Here is a 17,442-nt window from a genome sequence, read left to right as displayed (position 1 = left end):
ACTCGAGACTCCATCTATATGGATTTTGGCATGGACAGATATTGTGTAACAGTGGCTGGATGCTGCAGGGAAGTCACTGTGTCAAAGTGTCTTTGCCTGCTCCTTAACCTGACCTCACAAGGACGATGAGGAGCATGCCTGCCTTTTAGTGTGGGGAAGAGCAGTACTTTTCCTGTGAAAAAAAGAAGGCTGTTCTGTAGGCAAAGACTTCTTGCAAGTGTGTCTTATGTAACATCCTGAGATTCCTCCTGGTAATCTTTGATGAAATATTGCATGATTATTATTTAATTCTGAAGGTGTGACCCTGTTTCAATAAAGACGTCTTTTTTTTGTTTCGTTTTGATTTTGCCTTTTAAAGTTCCTCAGTAAAGGTACCAAGTTCCTGTGTGTTAAGTCACAGCATGTTTTCTGAAAGACAAGACTACTAGCCAAGATCTGACCTTGCTTGGCTGGTGCTATTGGAAAAATTGTCCAGGTTTTCCTCACTGTCCAGTTGCCTTACAGATTTACCAGTCTTGAGGTAGTGTCCATTTTGCATGACTCAGTGTTGAGCCCACAATTACTCACAATATGGGTTTTATCCGTAGCAACACATAGTCTGTTTTTGTAAGTGAAGAATTTCGCAAATAATATTTCTGACAGTCTTGATAAAAAAAAAAAAAAACAGATGACAATGACACAGATGTAGCATTTAGATACTGAGACTTGAAAAGGTTCCTGGTGTGAAACCATGTTGCTTTTTCTCAGTAAGTAGTTTGGCTTGAAGAAAGATCTTCACCGTGCAGATCTTGCCTTTATATCTCTTGACCATCACAGCACCACCGTGTAGAAAACAGTGTCATTATGCAATATCTGGCTTTCATCAGGCAGCTCAGGATGCCTGGAAATTTCTGCGTTCTCAAACTCACTAAGCCTATCTGAGGTCTTCTAAAAATGATGAAAAGAACTGTTAATCCCGCTGCTGCTTACTTTGAAATCAGTCTCTCCCTGAATTTGTGCAGTTCCTCACTTTCTGCACTAGATGGTGATCAAAAGCAACCCATGCCGGGTTCTGTCTTGGCCTCCTGTCAGTTGACAGAGGATAATGAAAGTACATGAGACTGACCATTTTTCCTGCCAGCTTTTAAAGTTTTTCTCTGTCCCCGAGTAATTAATCTTTTTGGCAGAATCCTCTTAAAGTGGAAGTGAAAGTCTTTAGTGGCATTGCTAAGTTCTAATATCATATTGAACCTGTGATTTTTAAATTACTTGATAAACACATAGGAAGCATTTTTTGCCATTGTCATCACCAAATATTCATAAAATATCCTGTAACTTCAAGCTAGGATTAGTGGTGTTTATATAGTGCAGAAAGTCAAATATGCCAGTTTTCAGAATAGTTGCTACAGACCCAAACCCAGTTGCTGAATGTAAAAATTGAGTCCCGGTGCTTAGTACAAGGTAGTAACAGGGAAGGGGGAGCACTGCTCTGAAAATGTGCTTACAGATTTTTATAAGGTTAAAAACAAACTAAAGAGAATCCATCTCTGTACTTCCCACTCCAAAATTATAAAAACTGCACTAGTCCTGTACCTTGGGAATAGTGCTGGCTTCAAAGGGAAAAAAATGCAAGATGTATTTTGCATTATGTAACTGGAAAAATGAAGTCCTCTGAAGAAAATCAGTCCAAAAATGCTCATTTTACCAAAAAAAAAAAAAAAAAAAAAAAAAAAAAAAAAAGAGTAATTTTGGTATTGGAGTCTGGTAGGTGGATTTAGACAGATTAGAGACCTGGGAAAGGCTAGTACAATAGTGCTTAGAGTGATGGTTTGTAGAAAATATCAAAGGTGCAGTGTTTAAGTAGTAGGAGGATGTGCACTGCACTGGACTTCTGTGATCTGTACAGTAGACAAACAGTTGAAAGAAGGAGGGTGTCAGATAATAAGTCTTAGTAGCTGGGAGGGTTTTTTTTTGTCTTGTGCTTATCTCTTTAAGTAAAGCAGCAACAGCATGACTCAGGATTAGTTACTCTGATGCATGCATCCTTCCTCTGGTGGGATTAAAGCTGGTTGAACCAGCCCTCTTCCGCTCCAGCTCGGAGACAGTCCCATGGGGGGTGGCTATGGCAAAAGATACAGTGCTGTGGGAAGGTGAACTACTGATGCACAGTGTATGGCTTAAATTAGGCATTGAGAATCCTCTGTTCCTCTTACTGAGCAGGACACACACACTCAGTCCTGAGGTCTTGTCCCAGGAGCTGGCAAGTTTAATATTTGCAACTCTTTGTCACTGCTACAAGGCAGTGAAGACACAGATGATCAGCCGATAGGAAGCTGGAGAGCAATAAATAAGTATCTACTCACAGGCGATTGTAGGGTTAAAAAAAGAGCAAAAGGAAATTTGATGCAGCTACAACATGTTTTACACTGGTGATGTGTGTAGCAATGAGGAAACGCATGGCAAAGCCAGATTCCAGACAACTGAGTTGATGATATGATTCATACACTTACTTTTTAACTCAGCACTCAGCCTGATTATAATGAGAATCATCTGAGGGAAGTAAAATAACAACAGTTTGAAGCTTGTAGGAGGACAGTAGCCTGCAGCCATGCTAGATGCAGAGGACCATGTCAATTGCTCTGCAGCATGTTGGAGAAATGGAGGTTATGCTGTGAACTAGATGGAGGTTTTTCTTTGCCTTGTGTTTTTGTGTTTGTGTTGTTTTTTTTTGTTGTTGTTGTTTGTTTGTTTGTTTGTTTTCAAGGAGTCCTCTGTAAGTCTGACTTTTGTTCTGAATTGGTCCTCCATGGCTGCATGGATGTACTTGTATGCATGTAATATATGCAAGCAGATAGCCTGTGTATACATGAAAACTGGATCGTTGCATGTACACACAGCCAGCTTGGCAGCTGTGCACCAAAGGGATTTGCATGCACTCAACTTACAAAAACTGGCTCTGAATGTATGAAGGGAAGTAACGTCAAGAGAGTCGAGGCACACCCTTAGTATGGTATTAGCACGTATTCTCACAACTGTTCTTGGTTAAAGATGGCTCTCCCTCAATCAGAATCAGAACTGCAAATCTCATATTGTCTCATTCTGTACATTTTAAGTTTCTGAGCTCAGCGACCTTACAATACAATATGATAATGAGGTAAAAGCCTATGCGAATTTTATCCTAGTCTGAAGTTCTCCATTTCGTTTGTGGCAGATGAAGATCCCCACATACATTTAAAAGGCAGAGTTTTCTAATGATCAGTATGCATGTGTGGGACCAACGGGACACTTCTGGGATCAAATGCAAATGAGTTCTTTTTTTATAGGAAATGATTCAAAGCACATGTCCCTGCAGTTTCAGTGAAAATTGTCACCCGTCAATTGCCAACGACAGAAAAGACTTCAGAGCAGTAGCAATGCAGTGCAGTGTCAGAAAATGGCTGAATCCAGGTGCCCTAGGAACTCAGGGGGATTTCACCTTTTCTAGCCTGATAGGTATGAGGCTACTGTGGTTCTCTGTCCCTGGGTCCTTAGAGTACACGCACTCACGTACTCATTTCAATATGAATACAGACTGTGAAAGCAGGACCTCACAATCCTTCTAACTTTTGGGGTACACATACACACACAAAATACATGGCTGGCCACACAGATAAAGACAAAGAGCAGTGTCTTTACTGGCATCCAAACATTTATAGCAATCATACAAACATGAACAGTATGAACCACCCAATTCTCTTTAGCTGATCAGGACTCAAATCTAGTGGGATAAATACATGCATATTATGGTCGCTCTGGTCGCTGGTCTTAGGTCTTGAGTCTATCCAGTTGCTGGTACCTGGATCTGCAAACCCTGCAGGTTGCAGGTACTCAGACCTCTTATTTCACTACTTTTGTGCGTCTTGAAGTTCACTAGTGTTTACACTTCCAACAGAAGATAGAAATAATATTTAATGCGAATATAGGATAGACTGCGGTGATCAAGAACAGGGTTCATCCATGTGAGTGTACTGACCAACAGTTTTTGTATCTGATGGTACTGTTTATGTTTTTCTTCTGATTTCTCCTAGTTGTTTCTCCCCAATTCACCTTGACCCTTCCCCATCCACACCTTTGGTCCTTTCACCTAAGCATCGCAGAATACATTTTTTTACAGTCCCAGACTTTTCTTCCTTCTGCATCCTGTAAGATGTACTGTACCCCTCTCCTTGCATTCCTGTGAGAGTTTTTCATTCATTGCTCTTTGTGGGTTTCACACCAGGGGCAAGTGCTCTCCTTTGATAGTCGGAGGAGTAGTCCATGTGGTGTGCTCCATTTTCACTGATCAGGTTACTAGGGTTCCTCTGCCTGTCATTGTTTCTCTGATCCTTGCTGAGTCTTTGTGTTCTCTGTGGTTAGCCTTTAATCACATCACCTAACACATATCTACCGTGTCAGTAACTGGGGAGCACATGGCTCTGCATGATCCTACTTGTACTCTGGATATGCTCCCTCTGCACTGTGACCAATGCAGATCTTAGGCCTATGCAGGAAGGTAGATTTTAGATATCTTTGATTATGGATAAACTGTCAAGATAAGTTTAATTTTACCGTGCTTTAGTCACCTAAAAGCTGGGCGGAGGTGTTCCCTGAGGCCCACAGACAGGGAGAAAGGCTTTTCTAAATCAACCCCATATATCTTAGATGCCTGCTCTACGATGAGATAAATCACTCTCTAGAGGTGCATCGTTTCCTTCCTTAAAAGCAAAGCCTAAATGTTTAGGCTAGATGTCTAACCTTCAGACTGCCAAAATGATGGGAGTTGAATCCTACCTTCCATATTTTACCTTCAGTGCTGGAGGCCATTTCCCTGGGTAACACATGATGTACAGTTCAGTGCACCTGACACACCTTCTCAAGTTATTGCTCCCCCTATGTGTGAGGCTCTTACAAAATTAAGCAACAGCCTTCTGTATGCAATGCAGGTTCTGATGGAAAAATACCACCCAGGATTAATACTATAAGGAGCTGAAATTAGGAGCTAGGGGTCTATATTACTCATGTGTGTAATATAAGAATGGAATGACCAGGATTTAATTTTGTGTAGTCCATCGTGTCCATGCTAAATCTTCACGATCCATGAAGTTCACACCAGTTGCCAACCATAGGTATGTGTTGTGTTGTGCGGAGTGTTAACCACTGGAGGAGTTGTCATCTGTGCTGCAAGTTTTCTAAAGGAAACCACTTTGAGCCAAATGGCAGCAAATTTGTCTGGATTTTGCAAGTCTATTTACAAGGCAAATATGCACTAAAAATATCCCATCCTGCTCACTAAATCACTAATGTACCTGAGTGGTGTCTAGCTTTGGCATAGAGTTGTGGTTAAGATCTTGGTTATTATTTCCTTTTTGTGTGCCTCGGTTACTTCGACAGTAAGGATGGTACTTCCTCTTGCACATTCAAAGGTAGGGATGGAAAGCACTGTAAAAATCCAAAATAAGAGTAATTTTCACTTAGAATTATGACTTCTGTGGGTTTTTTTTGTTTGTTTGTGTTTTTTTTTTTTTTCTTTGGGTGGTGGTTCCTTCCCCCCCTCCTTTTTTTTTTTTTTTTTTTTTTTTCCTGACAGCAGCTGCTTATTGATTTGTGTTCTTGCTCCTTACCTGCCTAATGGATGGATGTGACTTTAGCAGTACCAGGTTTTAAGACAAATGAGAAAGTTCAAAAAATGGTATAGCTCAAGCAGAGTTTTTGAATTCTTAGCTATGCTGATCCTGGTAGAAGAATGGAAGGAAGGTCTACAGCAGTGTGAAGGAAGAACCAATAAAATGTACAATAATGCAGTCATGATAGAGAAAAAAATATTTCCATCCTCAGGTATTTAGTTTTATTGGAAATTATTTGATTCAATTATCAAAAGCACAGTAATTATGACCCATGCAGTACTAATGACTATTGGCAACAAGACTCACGAGGACACACAATCTAATTAGCTTTAATGAGATGGATTTAATAATACATTGGATTAACATCTGTTAGAACCAAGTATCAAGATTTATTGTTCTCTGAATAAATATTGACCTCGTGTCTCAGGTCAATAAATCTTAAGCTTGCCTGCACTTAAATGAGTATCTACTTATTATGTTAACACTCTTTTGTTTTCTATCACCAACTTCAGTATGAGGAGAGCTGCACTTCTCTCCTGCTGTGTCAAACACTTCTTTAAGAAGTAGCAAGAAAGCATTGAATTTGCAAATTGAAGACAAAAAGGGTTGGAGCCTATACCCTTTGTCTTTTCTTCTTATAAAACTGCTCTTCCTTGTTGCTTGCTAATTAGTAATCTCAGAAATGTCCAGAAAATATCAATAGTAATGCCACAGAAAAACTGTGTAGCTCGTATCATCTGCTCAGTTAAGCAGTCTTTGTATTTTGAGTAGCGTTGTGAGTGGTGTTGGGAAGATGTGTGAGGATAAGTTGGAGGAATTCCTCCTCCTCGATGTGTACTGAGATACCAAGATACTTCAGATTTCATTTTGTGCTTCAGATATTTAAGCTCATATTCCTTTCCAGCTGTAGGCATCTCAAGAGGATTGAGATGGAACATGTTTCTTTTTCATGCCTTCAGGGTAGGAACTTCTTGATAATCTCAGAAGGGATCACTGTGGTCAGAAATATCTTCAAGTCTTACAACATTTTTTGTAACCAAGAAGAGTTCCTTTTAAAACAGTAGAAAATATTTGAGACTGATATTCTTTCAGCAGAGTATTTAGACCTTCCTTTCAAATTTAATAGAGTTATAAGGGAACGTTTGTTAGTCTAACTCTACTCCAGGTGAAGTCAGCTATAAAACTGCTAGGATCTCTCACGGCAGAATTCTGTAGGTGAATGTTGATTAATGTAGAGGATCTTTTTAGTAGAGACACTGATGAATTGGAGACTTTATAAACTTTGTAGGAAGATTATTTGTATTTATTGAATTCTGTGGAAGCTTTTCAGTTACGGAGGTGAAATCTGGCAGACTTTAATGGATGAGTTTTATACAATACATCATAACTGCTTTCAAAGATCAAAAGGTTTTCTTATGCATGTTCTCTCTCTCTCTTGTAAAAATATGTATGCTGTGCAGAAACCTAGCAAAAATGTTTCAGTTTTTCACCTTTTTTCACCCTTCTATTCTTTTATCTCTAACTGTATGACCAACCTTTACCTTTTTGGTGTGATTTAGAGGTTGCTGTGGCACTAAGGGAAATTGTGGAATTTACCATAATCCATGGTGAATACCGTAGGCCAGGCTGGAGAAAGAATAAGGTTCTCAGATCAATTTGGTGTACAGGATTAGAGGATTTAATCTGTGCTTCTGGATGTTGAGCCATAGCTATAGGTATGTAGAGTAGGCCCAATGTTAGCAATTTTTTTTATTCCCTATATTCCTTTTGAGGTAAGTATGTTGTTACAAGTCTCTGCAGGACAAATGTTAAATGTTGAGCCTTTCCCCCTCCAACTGCTTTCAAATTTTCTAAGGATCAACTGCAATCTATCTCCTTTTAATCATAATCATATATAATTTTGTTCTTTAACTGCAAGCAATTGTGGGTGCAAGCCATTATTTTCCCCCTACTTTGCAGCCTTTCATAGTGCAAGAAAATTTGCAAATTCTGAAACCCTAAGGATCCTGCTTTGCTCTTTCAGTTCAGCGTCTGTACATGGGCTTAAGGACAAAGATTTTTAACATATGTTGCTTTTCACTTGTGGAGAGAAAGGAAAAAAAATATGCTAACTGGGGATGAGTTGATGAGGAAGGCTGAGCTGGAATGAGCGTTATCCTGGGACAAGATCTATATGGATGAAGTGTTGTTGATCTTGGTAGGACTCCATGTGAAAGGGTTTGATAGCTTTATTTCATGTCCAGATTAGGCTTTAAGTAAATCAATCTTGGACAAGCAAAACAGTTATAATAAATGACAGTTATTGGTCCTATATTTCACTGGATGGAAGGGAGAAGGGGTCTTTTTTTTTGTTAAATTGGGTGATCTGTTCAGACAGCAGCCCTGCTTTTGTGGTAGCAGTGTGGGTCATGATAGAACAGCCCCACCTCTCCCAAACAGATTAGAAGCAGCCTCTGTGAAGGTCATTATGCTGTTTTTAAGGGGGGAGAGGGGAGGAAATCCAGTTTTGTTGTAATACTCGTTTTTCTTTAGAACTTTATAAAGAATATGAAAAAAGACTCCTTCCTGTTCTTTAATCATTACTCTAATGCAAATACACAAGGTGTTACAAGTTGGAAATCATTCCAACTTTCTGAAGCAATGTTCGTTCTTCTACTCAAGAAGTGTATTGAGTTTTTGAACTTGTGTCATCAAATAATGTAATCTTTCTATTGTAAAGTGCTCCTCCCAGCCCCAGACATTCATGTTGCACTGTTTTTTTTTTTTTCCCCGGTGGAGAAGGAGAACAGAAGCTCATCCCTATGCATACAAACTAAAAAGGTTATTTTTTTTCCTGTTAGTTACTCTTGCTTTCAAGATGACAAGCTGCCCTTTCATCCTGCATGGAGAAGAGAGAGCTTGTCTTTGGCAGCATTGAAAGGACTGGAAAACCTAGTCACTAAAATGGAAACTTAGCAAAGTGTTCTGCAGAACCTTGCGTGCACTATGAAAGCTTTTAAAACAATTGTTTTTATAAAAACCAGTGGCACTCGACTCTCTTGCTACTGTTTAAGCAGTTCTGAGTGCTCTTGCCTTTGGACGTTTCTCAATGCCTAGACTTTGCACATGACTTGTTAATAAAACCTTGGTAAAGCAACACAGAAATGTGAGAAATAACAAGGAACGTTATTCATAATAATAAGGAATCCATGTGAATTGTCTTGAAAAGACACGTGTACTCAGACAGAAGACAGCATGGGACTGCGTACCTGGAAAACAGTGGTGTTCAACGAAAGTTTTATCTGTAAGTGAACACATACCCAACCATCTTCACATGCTGACTCGTGACTTCTGTCTGTTCTGCCTCCTTCTCAGAGGCAAATACTGTTAATGTAAAAGCCTTGATCTGAACACTTTTTTGTTGCATAAATGACCGGCTAAAGAAGTCATTCAAGGCAATCAAAATCTGAAACCAACCTGTCATCTCCTATTAGTCAGGTCGTTTGCAATGATTTGTGGGGTTCATTAGTGGGTCTTCTGGCAAAAAGTAACCGGTGAGAAGATGATGGGCAAAATATGATAGCGTAGACATGCTGCACAGCCTTGCGTTGAAGGTGCATGAAGAATGTCTGTATCAAGACAAAAATACAGCTGCATCTGGTCTCCTTTGATATGCTAGTTGTTCCAAAGAATGTGGAAGTGGTTACTGCTATTTTGACAAATGCGCTTATTTCTCCTTTTGTTGCCTGGTGTGGCACAAGGGGAACACTGGCGCAATAGTGTACAGCAATAATTTATTAGTGGTTTAGGGATGTGGGCCCAGAACAAATTCTAGACAAAAGAAAAACATGTTTGGGTTTTACAGAGCGCCTTGGCTACAGGAACAAAGCCATGATTGGGTGTGCAAATATTTGGTATTTCGATTGTCCCAGTTGGGGTGACAGCTGACAAATGGTCTGAGTTTGTTTTTAATTATCACCAAAAGAAAAAAAAAAAAAAAAAAAAAAAAGCTTGTTGTTTCAAAGCCAGCAACTGATTTTGCAGCACAAGGCAACAAAAGATATTTAACAGTGGAGGATATACTTTCTCAGTGTTACAATATGCTGAAAGCACTATTACTTCCAAATATTTGTAGTATTTAGCTAGTTTTGTGATTACAACCAACCAAGCAAAGTGTTTTCTTCACTTGTATTGCATCCAATGATCAATACTAAAATGCCAGCTACCGTGCTCACTTAATGCTAACTGGTATCATTGATATCAATGTTATCTTCTGCACACACTGGAAAGGGCAGCTGATAGGCGGTGACAGATGCTTGTGAGACCTATTTGGCACAAAAATTACTTAATATATATCATACTAGTGTACAGAGCACCCGTGAGGTATCAGGGTCAATTACAAGAGATATATGAACACACAGAGACTTCACTGCCCGGAAGGGTTATAGGCCCCCTGTGAAGGGAAGAAGAAGCATGTTACCCAAAAGAGATTGAGTCATTTGTCCAAGACAACCCAAACAGTAGGGCAAGGGACCAATCCTGTTTGTTGAGTCTGTATCCATTATTTCAACCACCTCGCTATCGTTTAAGTAAGATAAGAACAATGTTGAGAAGACCCACTGAAATTAGAAGGCCATATATAAAAGTTTAAAATTGTGCCCAAATGCTTAATTGAATTGGGGTTTTGTTTACTTCTTGGTTGCAATTACTGTACAACAGTTGTTTTCTTCTGAATATACATGAATCCGAATCATTTCTTGCAGGAAGTGTAACTTGTCAGAATTTGAATAGCCAATAAGTCACCTTTTAAGTAAAAATCATGAACCTCTGAACAAATTTGCCCTTTCTAGAGAGGCCAAAATGGATTTTTGTGGTTGGATGAGAGAGACTGTTCTGCATGAACTTGTCTTCTATTGCAAGAAAGAATTGAGACGAGAACACAAAATGTGTTTTCCATTTTTGTGAAATCATGAGAATGTGATCTTTCCATTTTGTCAAAAGGGTGACTTTTTTTGTCTTCTAGCTACAGCCTTCTGCCAATTTCTAGTGCAGCATTCAGTACCTCGGAAAGTTTCATAAAGACTGTATTTGAGGAAGAAAAATAGTTTGATCTGCGAATATGCTGCTGTCCTTCCAACAGTGTCTAGCCTGCTTTTGCAGATCCCTAGAAAGATTATTGATTTACTGCAAGTGTGGTTTTCTCTAGTAAAGGCTGAAGGCTGTTTGCAAACTGCCACCTGAAGCGGATGCATAAGGAGGAAATTTAGATAATTGCATTCTGCTTCCATTGGAGTCTGCGACAATTTTGAAATGATTTTCAGGAGGAGAGGAATGGGCCTGGTGACTGCGAGTCCCTGCTGCCAGGAGCTGGAAGAGCTCATCAGCTTTACTTTGCATAGGTGCTTGGGGAACTGGGAGCTGTAGGAAAAAAACATTGCAGATATAAGTTGCCAGTATTAACACTAGTTTTTATAGACACTTTCTGACTTTGTAGTACTTGCTGGGCTAGCAAGATTAGAGTCAGCTATACTACTAAAAGCTGTTCGCATGAGATTCCCAGCCAATTTTTGCCGACAGAACAGGCAGTCCCACAGATTTTCTCATACTTTCTGTCTTTTCTGGGGGGCAGAAATTCTACAGACATTTTAGTTAAGTGGTGTCAGCACTTTTGATCCCATGTATTTATGGCTGTACAAATAATGGATTTTATTATTTTTTGGTTTGGCCACTGAATTAAGAAACTGAATAGAATTCTTGGTTTTAGTTGACCAGAAATAATTTTTGTTTTCAGATGAACTAAGATGAATCAGTCTGCTTGGTTTCAGTTTCCTTATTCCTTTTCTACTCCCTGCAATAAAAAATGGGTCAATTTCCAACTGAATTTAAGTTTTAATTGAAAACATTGTTTTGAAACAACTATTCAAAATAATTTTATTTTATTTTAAACTTTTCTGGTTTCTGTATTTTTTCTGACGAATGCTATTTTTTCATTTGTGCTAGTTTTCAAATTGACAATCTTGCTTCCTTCAAGCAATATATTTTTGCAAATTCATTGCTTAGTGGATTTGTTTTTAGTCAGCACTGTTACCAATTTGTAACTTATTCCCGTTGGCTTAGCATGTAAATAAGGAAAATACAAAATTTACAAAATGTTGCCCACAGTTTGGAAAACCTGTTGTGGTGGTATGTTAACATCTGATACGACTAGACTAATACAGCCAGAGTCTTTGAGAATTACAACAGTGCTGGTAGCGTTTGGGTAACAGAGGTATAGTGTTAGAGGTACAGAAAATCGTTTGTGATGGGACAGTTTGAAAATACTGAATTAGGTCTAAAAAGAGATTCATTACAGGTAACGGAAGTACTGAATTAGGTCTAAAAAGAGATTCATTACAGGTAACGGAAGGCTTTGAGAAAGAAATTCATACCCAAGGTAGGACAACCTTCCATTATCAGCAAGCTATTCTGTAGAGGTCCAACCTGAGTTTCCCTTACAGTGAGTGAAATCAAAAGTGTTATACTGTGACATGAGTAATGGGGCAGGAATATCACCTATTCAACAGAGCTGCTCTGGAGATTTCACTTTACGCAATAAATCCATGTGCTAGGAAATTATCACATCTTAAGAGCCGTGTTTACATAGCATGGCCACTTTGAGAATGGTTTTGGAGGTCTTGCTGTCTGGTAGGAGAACAAATGATCTCAAATAGGTGTTCCATCAAGGTCCTCTGAAAGGATTTTAAGAATCCAGACTTGGGAGCTAGCTCTTGGAGACACTAGGCGTATGCTTTTCCTGCCGAGAAAGTGCTCAGCTTTGTTGATGAATCAGTCCTTGATAGCTGCTGAAGCATGTTATGTGGTCACGGCCTGAGCTTGGTGGAAATTCGTCAAGTGTTAGAGAGAGCTACATTAATTACCACTGAGGAGTCAATCGTGGGAAACACAGTGGTTTTTAAGGTACTGGCCTGTAGCACGATTGTGCAGAACCACTCTTCTCAAGGATACTTAAGATATGAAGAGGGAAACGTGATACTTTCCTGGTCCTCCTGGTGCATGTCGATACTACAGCTGCAGTGTCCATGCTGGACCTTTCTACTTACCACATAGATCTATGTCTGTTTATGCGCTGGGAAGGAACATTGTCATCTTCCACATGAATGTATATAAGGGTCAGTTACAGATTGGGCTCTTGACAAAAACAGCTTAAATTTTAGGCTAAAATTTTCTGTTGTTTCTAGTGTGGCTGAGTGCTGGCAGGGAGTAGGAGGAGAGGCCATCGCCCAGGTAAATGGAGAAGGGTTTAACTACATATGTCATTGCTGCTCTAATTTTTAAAACCTCTGCTATTAAAAGTAAGGGAAGAATCCAGGTGGCATGAGATGTTACAGCCCCTCTGTTACAGCATGGGGAGAACATGATGTACAGATCAATCCCCAGGCAAAGCCATTCCCTGGGCCTCCAGTTGTGTGCCATGTGTACAGCTCTGCTGGAGGAGGGCCTTACACTCACTGCACTCCCTCCCTGCCTTCCTACTGAGTCTGATACCTAATACGCTGCTGAACTGAGCTTTTAAAATAATAATCTCCAGGGTGGGCTGGCAGGGGAGGGCAATGGTGAGAAGGCAGTGGTGAGGAGAGGGAAAGAGAGAAAAGAATTTAGGTTTTAGGATACATTACACTTAGAATTCTGAGACTGTTCCACATATAGGCAACATAAAGAATTAGGTTTACAATATATATAGTAAGTTCCATAGTAAAATAATTGGACTGTTGAAGCAATCTTGCTCTCAATAAATTGCTTTCCTAGGAACTTATCCTGACTGGGGCTGTGCAGCTCTTTCTGATATTTGAACATCCTCTGTTCTCATTGACTTCAGTGGGAATTGAACTCATTGAACTCCTCACTAGGTAATTAGTTCCTTATAGGGCTGATTTTTCTGCTTCAAATCAGCAGTTGCCTTAACTTTCAGTTAGCAGTCATACCCAGTGCTCCTCAAATTCATGCCTTAGCATCCCATGCATCATTTAATGGCTTTTTTTTTTTGTGAGACATGTACTCAAGCATTTGTGCAAATGTTCTGTTCCTTACTGTTTGCCGTGGATAGGATCCATAATAGTTTTGTTACACTGACTGCATCACATTAGCAAATAGAACATGCAAAATACGTGATGGAAAACCTTTCCAAAAATAATCCTGTCAAAAGCCTGCAAGACAGTTTTTAGTTTAGTTTAGGTTTGTTTTCTTTATAAGTAGGAAGTGTTTGTTTTGTCTTCAAAAAAGGAAGGATGCACTTCAAACATATTAAGAGCACAACTTCATTAGCATGGAGGACGAATGAGATAATGACTGAGATAATGAAAGAGAGATTTCCTACCTTTCCTTTCTGTGAGAAGATCTACTGAAATGCAGAACTTCTGTTTTTACAGAACTTCTGTTGCTAAAGTTCAAATTGTGTTTGCTTTCATGGTCCCCATTTCTGCTGCTGCACATTTTGGAATGATGGATTGTGGAGCATTGGGTGTTGAGATGAAGAGAATCAATAATATGATACCAAAAAAAAACAAACGGAATAATTCTTGATAGAACATCAATAAAGGCTAAAAGTTGCCATAGGGATTTGAATCTTAAAGAAGAGCTTAAGAAAGTATATTAAAAAGCATTCACTTCTCCCCTTGCACTTGTTCTGCTTTTGTTCCCTGAGTAGAGGTCGCATGGGGGTTCTTGTCAAGGACAGGGATAGAGGTGTTTGTTTCTTTTTCTGTATCAGTAGGTGCTCAGTATGCTATCTGCTGGTGTGATGTCTTCTGAGCACTGTCACAGCATTGTTGCAATCTCAGCCCACAGTTGGCATGAATAAAAATGGAAGAGTAGAGCTCTTAGTAGCCTTATACACTGTTGAAGGGTTTAACACAGCAAACTATGGGAGAAGTAGCAGAATATGTATCATGACAAACTTACTTAGTGTTTAAGAGAATGTGTGTTGCAGGTCCATACATTGGCGTGAATAACCAAGAGTGATCCCAACCAAGAGTCTTTCCATTTGACTCCACTGCTGGCAACTTGTGCAAGAACAATTGGAGTCCAGATCTTGCCCTCGTGCTAGCACTGTACTGTACGGCATTCAATGATTTGTTGGGACACAGTTTGGAATATTTGATCTGAAATAGAGAGGACTGTTTGCCAAGAAACATACTTTTCAGGACAAAGGAGGCTGTCTCATGCAAAATAACTGCCATCTCCATCCAAGCAGAACTCCAGTGCATTTTTCTTTTTGCTTGAGTATGGACTAAATGAGGTTAGTCTGATGTGATTCTGAGCCATAGAACAACAAAACCGAGGAAATCTTGAATCATTTGCCAAGCAGACAGAAACCCAGGTGGGAGATGTTTTTCTTTCCATGGTATAGGGAACGATTTGATGAATTCTCTTTCTAAATGATGCACGTGTTGCACATATACAGTAGAATTGTGATTTTGTTGCTAGCTTTCACTAGGATCTTTATGCAGGAGGCACGCCCGGAGCTCTACATTAGATTTTATGGAAATAGGTGCTGTTGAATGTGAGTGAAGGTATCACAGTATGCCTCTAACATTTCTGCTGTAATTCTTAGTCTTCCTGTCCTCATCGTTATCTTCATGTTTCTCAAATGTTTATCAGAACTACTTTCATAACTTATTGCTCAATTTTTGCTTGCAGCATTATGCAAAAAACAAACTTCTGTTTACAGATTGCGTTCTGAAAGGATATTCATTGCTCTCAGGTGTATAATTCATACCGATGTCACACTCTGGACTTTAATTAGAATGCTTACTCCATCACTCTCATAGTTTAAAAAACAAACACTAAATAAAACACGTAGCTTTGTCACAAAGATAAACCAAATTCAGAGAGGCAAATTAAGTTAGAACCATACACATTCCTCCTCTGAATTCAATATACATTTTGAAAGAATGGTAATTTAGACATCTACCACTGAGCAAATATGGAAAAGGTAGGCTGTTAGTGTTGAAAACTGTAGGTGTTTCTATCTAAGCAAACCGTATGGGAGTTGCCTACTAAAATGTGCCATGTGCAAATAAAGCTATTAAGGCAAGGCTGGCATCATCATTTTTCTTTTGCAGATCAGCTGGTAGTTTCCAGCACTAACTTTTAGAGCTGAAATAAATTAATGCAGAAACCAAGGTTAGGTCATACACGTTTTTGCTTGTTCCAAGTTAAACCATCACAAAAGGCTGCAAAGGAGTGCACTGTTCTGAAATACATTAGTGTTATTAGTAATATATTAAAATGCAACATGTCTTTAAAATATTACTTCTGTCAAAATACTTATGTGCGTTGAATTCTGTCTTCCAAGGAACAGAGTACTTAATCCAGCAATGCATTTAAGCTTATGACTTATTTCAAGCATGAGGACACAGAAGAACTGCTCGCATGCTTAAAGTTAAGCATAAGATTAATTGGACAAGGTTAATAGCCCTGCTGGGATGAGATCAAGTGTTCAGCTATAAGGACCTGACTCTGCCAATCTTACTTATGGCTCGTCCTGCACTGAGACACCTATGAGATTTCATCCCGTTCAGTGCAAGAGCGGAGTAGCCAAATGCTACTTGCATCGTAAATCTAAGAGATGAAATCTTAACCTCCAGGATCAGGACTTCTCCCTTAATATTGCATCACTCTGACTTCTCTGGCAGCTCAAGGTTCACAGGGTTTTAATGGAGAGTGTCCTCTAGGGAGGGCTGCTTTGCAGATGTGGTGGGACAAGGGCCATGAAGTACAAGTAATCATGCTTAGCCTAGTTAGCACAAGGAGATAAACTGTACCCTTAACCGGCTGCAGCTGATGTTCTGCCTGAGTTCAAACCTTTCTAAATCTAGGGCTTAGGAACCTTAACCCAAGCTTTCCCGTGTTGCAGATGAACGCTGCAAGCAGTAGTCTTTTGAGTGATTTAGATCTTGCTCTGATTCCCCTCGGAGTCCCATTACCTCAGGGTTTCAGTGCACGGTCTGCCTCTAAGCCTTCAGGTTTGAGCCTTAATGTTTCTTGGGGCAGGCAACTGGAAGACAGGCAAGGAGTGCAAGACTCAGACACTTCAAAAAAGCTTCATAAAGCAAAAAAAAAATTCTGTCCAAATCTGGCGTATTTCTGAGGGTGACAATAAGCCTTTTCTGTCTCTGCTTTCAGGTTGCTCCAGTAATTAAGGAAAGAATGATGAAGAAGGGCAGCATGATGCTTGGGTACCAGCCTCACCGGGGCAAAGTCAACTTCTTCCGCCAGGTGGTGATCAGCCCACAAGTGAGTCGAGAGGACATGGACTTCTTGCTGGATGAAATTGAACTGCTTGCTAAGGACTTGTAGCTGTAGCTCTGCAGCACCAGGCACTGCTCACGTGTGATATTTATGGACAGAGAATGGCAGCAGCATCCTGGTGCTATTTTGTCAAAGGTAGTAAAAAGCTTGACATATAGGTTGGAAACTGTTGTTTAACATAGTGATGTTCAGAGCTTTGCAGGTAGAATACCTCTTCACACAAAAGTATTTGCTGATGGGGGCTGAGACAGGCCAGTGCTTGCAGCACCACCGCCATTCTGGGAAGTGTTTCCTTGGGGGAACACTTCTGAAAATGGTGTCCATGTCCCAAGGAGGGCAGCTGTTTATGGGGTGCCTGTGCACAGTGTAGCTCAAAGTGATCGCTTATATATACAGGCAATACTCCTCTTGAGTTACTGGTAGTAGTGAATTTAGCTCAATGAGCTTTAAAATGCTAGTTAGTTCTCTGTCTACTCTGTCAAAGCTGTATTTTGGTATGTGTTTAGGGGTAGAGGCCTAGTTGGTATTTACA

At 39.7% G+C, this 17,442-nt stretch overlaps 1 protein-coding gene across 1 annotated transcript in view; it reads left to right on the top strand.

Moving 5' to 3' along the window:
* Window positions 1–16,958, top strand: part of GADL1 (glutamate decarboxylase like 1) — a gene marked incomplete at both ends in the record, with an annotated part of 71,018 nt that extends 54,060 nt beyond the window's left edge. The window contains one exon of the mRNA XM_084281607.1: window positions 16,785–16,958. Coding sequence (XP_084137733.1) covers window positions 16,785–16,958 — 174 coding nt within the window. The remainder of the gene's footprint in view (window positions 1–16,784) is intronic.
* Between the last annotated feature and the right edge of the window lie 484 nt (window positions 16,959–17,442).

The sequence above is a fragment of the Netta rufina genome, assembly GCF_964035555.1.
Source record: "Netta rufina genome assembly, chromosome: 2".
NCBI classification, from domain to species: Eukaryota; Metazoa; Chordata; class Aves; order Anseriformes; family Anatidae; genus Netta; species Netta rufina.
Note: the sequence above shows the minus strand (reverse complement) of the source record. Positions and strands in the feature narration are given on the sequence as shown.